Raw genomic sequence first — 7,343 nt, 5'->3', positions numbered from 1 at the left:
AAACGGAGTTCTGCATAAACAGAGTACTGTAGCAACAAATTTAAGAAGATAAATTTGTATTATTTCTTAAGTGGAATTATGGTAAAAGTCTCAAATTCACACGCAAGACATAAGTAAATATGAAATTTAAAAATTTGATAAACTCATTTCTTATGGCGCTCCACACCCCACATCTCACCTCTAGAGATAATAAAATGCTATAATGAATAGTTGATAAGTTAGCCAAAATTTTTTTGTATAATTGATAAAAGCGAATTCTCACTCTTACTCAAAACCATACATGTCAAAGGTATGAAAAAAATTATGATAATTTTGATTAAAAGCTAACTCTTATAAGTGTTTATTATTTTTATATAATAAGAAAAAAAAATAAAACTTTAAGACACTCTTTTTAGGGCCGGCCGAACTACACATAAAATTCAAACCCAATCACATACTAAAATAACACATCAAACACATAAATATTAAAACATAAACTCTAAAATATGGGCAGAATACAAGATAAGTGTTTAAATAATAAAATATAGCAAGTCCATCATAACAATATGAAATAAATTATACATCTATCTCTATTACACACTTTAAAAAAGGTGACTAGTTTAGGCGTGTTTTTAAGTTTCGAGACATTTGTCAATACAAACTCGATCAATTCTTGCGTCATTCTTGAATATATAAGTTCATAGCGGCTTCAATTTTCTTAACTTTAATTCTCATGTAACTGTGATCGATGGTTCCTATCACTTTCCAATCCCGTCACCAATATCATCACAAAATTTGGAAAAACATGTTATCAAACACTCAAAAAAAGCACATCCTTTTAGCTGCAAATGTATAAATTCCCTTGGTATATTTCACAAGAACAGACATGGAAGATGCATGAGTTACAAAACTACAAAGGAAATACCAAGAAAAAGCTCATCAATTTCAATTTTCAATTAGCTATATTCCGCTTATAACAACATGCCTACTTACATCAAAAGGGGGAAAATATAATAAAAGTATTATTTATGAATACAAATTGCGGCAGTAGGCCAATTTGGGAGAAAAAAAGAAGAAGAAAATCCCAATTCAATTGTAGCAACAGATAGCTTTGCTCCTTGTCACTGGTCCGCTGTGGAACTCTTACTTCCTTAATTCTCATTCATGTGATTGTACTTGATGGATCTTATCACTTTCCAATCCCGTAACCAGTATCATCACAAAATTTGAAAAATTTTTTTAGCAAACACTCAAAAAAGCACATCCTTTTAGCTGCAAATGTATAAATTCCCTTGGTATATTTCACAAGAACAGACATGGAAGATGCATGAGTTATGAAACTACAGAGGAAATACCAAGAAAAAACTCATCAATTTCAATTTTCAATTAGCTATATTCAGCTTATAACAACATGCCTACTTACATAAAAAGGGGGAAAATATAATAAAAGAATTATTTATGAATACAAATTGCAGCAGTAGGCCAATTTTGGAGAAAAAAAGAAGAAAATCCCAATTCAACTGGAGCAACAGAGAGAACAAGGCTCAAGGATCATCTGAGTTATACCCACTAGAAATTGCAGCAGGAGCAGGGAGCTAGAGCTAGAGCTAGACTCAGAGAACGATTTACCAAGAGAAGCAAAGGTTGAAGAAGCTGATTTTATTAAATCTTTGAAAATCTTCGCCTTTATCTGGCCTCTCTTAGGAGGGAGAGTTTGGTGGCGGCGGTGGTGCTGTGGAGTGGATTTAGAGGGAAAAAGCTCCATTTTCTTGGAGATGGGTAGTGATTAGATCAAAATCTTGAAGAAAAGAGAAGGCTACAGAGGGAAGAAGAGTCCATGAGAGGTGAGTGTGAGACTTAAATGAGCAGAAAAAGAAGTATTTAAATAGAAAAGCAGGGGCGATGTGGAAGAGAGCTTCCTTGGTTGCCAAGGCTTACTGTGCAGACCTATGATCCGTTTGGATAATTTAAGGGAGGGAATGGAAAATAAGGGAGGCTCATGTACCTGGAAGCAGGTTAAAGTCTAAATGGACCACTGAATGGTCCAGGTCGGGTGAGGGAGGCTTTGAGTTTCAGTGATAAGCAGGACTTGTTGCCACGTGGCAAACCGTCACTGGCTTTTTATTTTCATTTATTCTAGAAGATCATTTTCATTGCGTGCCATCCAAAATTATTTGCAAGATGTTTTACTTTGGACAAAATTGAAATGGCTCAATAATTTAAATAATTTAGATTTATCATGAGAACGCTTCTCTCTCTAATTATTTTTTCTGAAAGCAAATCTCTCGTTTCCCACTCCATTTCACTAGAGGAGGGCTTCCTATTTGAACACGTGGTATGTACATATATGGTTTTCAACTATAGATATTATTTTATTAAATTCCTTCTCCATAAGATATTTTTAAATAATTTTTTTAATAAATTTATTTTTTAAATTAAAGTTAAATAATTACTTGAAAAATATTTTTCATAAAAATTTTTATAAAAAATATTTTTTAAATATCAATTTTTTTCGTAAAATAAACGGGGATTAAATGATTAGATTTACTGCTCTCCATTAATTACGACATCTTTTAATTTTATGTGCGTTGCTAATAAGTCGCTAGAAGATCTTCTCATAACTTGGATTTATTTTAAAACTTTGTTCGTTTTGTAAAAAATAGTTTTAAATTTTTTTTTTTTACATTTTTGAATGTTTAGAATGTTTAAAAAAATTAATTAATAAACTCTTTTTAAAAATAAAAATTAATTTTTATATTTTAAAGATTTTATTAATTCATTTATATATAAATTTATTAATATTTTTTTTTAAATAAAATTAAATAATGAAAAAATAGTTATTTTATTAAAAAAAAATTAATAACAAGGCTATGAAGAAGGCTTATACACTGGGACATACCACGTTGTCCCATTGAAAGATGAAAACTACATCAAGCATAGAGAGGAACAAGGCAAAATAACAAGGCTTATACACTGGGATTCCAATCAAATCTCCTCTCGTAGAACCCTAGGATAAGACAAGAGCCATAAAAGAACTAGAGCAAAGTAAGATGGAAAGAAAGTAAGGTACGGAATTAAGAGGAATTAGTGAATAGTGTGGCATTGCTTGTTGGTCTTGTCGACCCCTAGGAGATTGGATGCTAGCAGGGGCAGAGGGAGGATACGGTAAGGGGCACGTGCCAAAATGTTTTGAAGGGGATGAAGGTGCCGTGGCGGAGCAGCCGATGGTGCCGCAGCACTACAGTTGCAGCTGGTGGTGCCCTACCAAAGAGAAGTTTCTGGCTCCGCCACTGAATGCTAGGAAGCATAGTTGACATTCCCAGGAATTAGACCATTGAGAAGTATGTTAACCTGTCATTCCCAATAGGAACTTAGTTCTCTATTGGCACCAAAAACAACACCAAGAACCCTAATACTGCAAACATAACCAAGAGTCCTAATATTGAAAAGGATGTTAAATTCAATAATTAGCACTACAAAAATCTGTCGGAATAGTAACGGATATTAGTAACGGATTTAAATTCGTTACAAATTTGTAACAGATTAGTAACGAATTTTATATTCCGTTACTAATTTTTATTATTTAGTAACAGATTAACAATCCGGTACTAAATCTATTACTTAATAAAATTATTTATAAATTTAATAACGGATTTTGAGATCCGTTGCTAAATTAGCTAAAAATTAGTAACGGATCTTAATCCGTTAATAAATTTGTTACTAAATCGGTTGTTAAATAAATAAAGTAAATAAATAAAATAGTAACGGATTTAATAACGGAATGCAATCTATTATATAATTAGTTACGGATTTAGTAACGGATTTAATCTGTTACTATTTTTTTAATAAAAAACTTGATTTTTTATTTTTTAAAATTTCAAATTTTCTTTTTAAGTTAGTAACGGATATAATCTGTCCCTAAATCCGTTACTGATTCGAAAATTAGTAACGGATTCTATAATCCGTTACTAAATTTTAGAAAATAAAATACCGCGCTTTTATTTTAAATTCCCGCATTTTTATTTCTAATTTATTAACGGAAAAAATCCATTACTAAATTCGTTACTAATCTAAAAATTAGTAACGGATTAAGAAATCCGTTACTAAAATTTGGAGAATAAAACCGCCTTTTTATTTTTGTTTGCCCGCGTTTTTTTTTTAAATTTAGTAACGGATTTAATCCGTTACTAAATCCGTTACTAATTCGCGTATTTATACACTTACCCATTTTGTCTCCCTTCACTTCATTCATTTTCTTTCTCCCCATTTTATTTCCCTTCATTTCATTCATTTTCTTTCTCCTCCTCTCTCCTCATTTCTTCATTTCTCCCTTATCTTATTTTTTTTCTTAATTATTAACTCCATTTTTTTTCATTTTCTTTCATTGCCTTCAATTTTCTCTTCAATTTTCTTTCATTTCCTTCAATTTTCTTTCATTATTGATCTTCCTTTTATCACTTGATTTTTGTTTTATTTTCTCTCATATTTTTTTCTTTCATTTTCTTCTATTTTCTTTCATTTTCTCTTCCACTTTTTATCATTTTCCCTTCCTTTTTCTATCATTATTCATTCATTTACTTTCTTTTCTCTCATATATATACTCTAACCTTTTTTTTACATTCTTTTGTATATCTTCATTTTCTCTTTATTTTTCTTCATTTTTTTCTTCATCTTTCTCTCATTTTCTTTCTTTTTTCTATTTTTTCTTCCTTTTTTTCTCATTTCCTTTAATTTTCCCTTTTTTCTTATTTGCTCTTCATTTTTATCACTATTTTCTTTTATTTTATTTCTTTTGTTATTTTCTCTTTTATATCTCATTTTTTTCTATTCTCTCACATTTTTTTCTTTTTTTAAATTTTCTCATGTAATTTTATAATAATTTTCTCATAAAATTAATAAAATTTAAAATATTAAAGTTAATATTTAATATAAAATACAATGAAAAAATTAATAGTTTACCATAATTAAATTATTATCTAATGTAAAATATAATGAAATAAATTAATTCCATTTCAAAAGAAATGAAATAAATTAATAATTTAATATAATTTTTTAAATATTTTTTAAAATTAATAATATATTTAATAACGGAATATAAATTTAATATATTTTTTTTATTTTATCAAATTAGTAACGGATTAGTAACGGATTTCTATCCATTACTAAATTTAGTAACGGATGCAATTTATTTCTATATTTTTAATTTTTTTTAAATTATTAACGGATTTAAAATTCGTTACTAAATTTCATTACAAATCCGTTACTAAATTCATTACTAAATCAGTAACGGATTGTTAATCGGTTACTATTGTATTAGCAATGAGACTCATAGTAACGGATGTAAATCCATTACTAATCTGTTACTAATTAGTTAGTAACGGATTTTTCATTGATTAGTAACGGAAAAATCCGTTACTAATCCGGAAAAATCTTGTAGTGTAGTATCATATTCTTAATTTACCGTTTCTAAAGGACCTTTGAGTTAAAAAAAAAAAATTCTTTAATCTTATTTTGTCAAAATGGCCAACAATAATATTTTTTTTTAATTTCTTTTTGGTTTTGTTTGTTTTTCTTTTATTTTTAGAATTCACATATCAGATATTTTGGAGTGAGGGATCTTTAGATCTGTAGTTCTCTTGAAATTTTCTTCCTATTTTTTTGGTGTTTCTATGGGTTTGCTTGTAGGTTGTATTTCACCATTAGTTTCGATTTTCTAGTTTTGCCTTTATGTAGTGATGGTTCGCCTATCTTTTCCACATCAATTTCATCTGCGTGCCTCATATGTGCTTGAAGTTCCTTCTTTGGCTGTTGGAGGTTCACCTGTTTATTTTTTATGCTGAGATTCTCATGGTTCCTTAACCGATTTCTCTTTGTTGGACAGTCGATCCATGGTATTTTAGTTCATATCTTAGTATCTTCTCTTTCAACTCAGATGAAGTTTTTTTGCTTGGATGTTTATGAATTTATGACGATGAGGTCCAGAAGATGTTGGGTGATTATGGTGCTTGCACTTTTTGATACTTCAATGGGTTTTGGGTTGTCCTTCCAATGATCAACTAGAGTTTTCTCACAGATGGCAGTGACTCTTTATCCATTTGTTCTAACTAGGGTTTTATCAAATAAATTATACGAGGACGAGGGACATGAACCTACACTCCTTGATATGATTCAGAATAAGTCGATGTTGCTAGAAATTTAAATCTGTGATGTGTTATGAGATTTTAGCTCTTTTAAAAAATGAATATAACCTTTTGACTGAAAAAGCCAAAATCATATATATAAATACTAACTTAGCAAAATCTTCAAATAAATGATGAGCATATTTCCTGCCAAAACTAGTTAGCAAAATCTTCAATAAAAGTAAATAAGTATAATTTTATTATTTTATAAAAATTTTATATTTAATTAATAAAGTTTCGAGTATAGTGAGCAATTAGTTGAATTAATTTTGAATATATTTTTATAATATAGTCAATTTTAATTTTTGTAAGTATATATTTGATCAATTTTTAACAAACACATGAAGCATGAAAGGAGTCCAAGAGGGGTTTAAGATAGATCTGATAAAGAAATAAGAGATTAGACCGCCATTTGATGGAAAATAATTTGTATTTAAAAAATATTTTTTAATGAAATAATTTATTTTTATTATTTAATTTTAATATAAAAAATAAAATTTATTAATAAATTTATATAAATCTTAATAAATTTTTTTAAAGAAAACGTAATTTTTATAAAATAAATTATTTTTTTCTTTAATTAAAAAAATATTTTATATTAATTAAAATTTTTAAATAATCTAAACATCAAAAAATACTAAGAGATTATTAATTTTTATCTATGGGCATAATAAGAGACTCCATGGGCACTCCACGTGGAGGAAGAGGTAATTAATATACTTTTAAAATCTTGTGAAATTTTTATATATTTTTTAAAATTGAATATTAATTAAAATTTTTTTATATTATAAAAAGTAAATAATAATTTTCTCCTAACAGTAATGGTAAATAATATTAAAATAGTAATTTAACAATATATTAAAAATAGTAATTATAATTTTCTCTATATTTGTAAATAAATTGTAATTTATTTAAAAATATATTATATTTAACAATAATTAATTTTATATATATATATATATATTTTAAAATAGGTATTGAAAATTGTAAAATATAATCTGAAATCTCTAATATTTATTCAGATTTATTTATTACAGATTTATTTATTACAATACTAAATTTATAAGTACATAAATTTTATATGTTAATATGTAAAATTACTGATATAGATATATATTAACGAAGTAAATATAAAAGTATTAATCATAAAATATATATATATATAATAAGTAGAAATAAAATTTT

At 27.4% G+C, this 7,343-nt stretch overlaps 1 protein-coding gene across 1 annotated transcript; it reads right to left on the bottom strand.

The window, feature by feature from the left end:
• Window positions 1-1,331: 1,331 nt before the first annotated feature.
• On the bottom strand, window positions 1,332-1,958 carry LOC122723507. Its single transcript, XM_043955806.1, has one exon. It carries the CDS (start codon window positions 1,742-1,744, stop codon window positions 1,496-1,498), a length of 249 nt encoding a protein of 82 aa, XP_043811741.1. The 5' UTR covers window positions 1,745-1,958; the 3' UTR covers window positions 1,332-1,495.
• Window positions 1,959-7,343: the final 5,385 nt, after the last annotated feature.

Source organism: Manihot esculenta, chromosome 4 (genome assembly GCF_001659605.2).
Source record: "Manihot esculenta cultivar AM560-2 chromosome 4, M.esculenta_v8, whole genome shotgun sequence".
Classification (NCBI taxonomy): Eukaryota; Viridiplantae; Streptophyta; class Magnoliopsida; order Malpighiales; family Euphorbiaceae; genus Manihot; species Manihot esculenta.
Note: the sequence above shows the minus strand (reverse complement) of the source record. Positions and strands in the feature narration are given on the sequence as shown.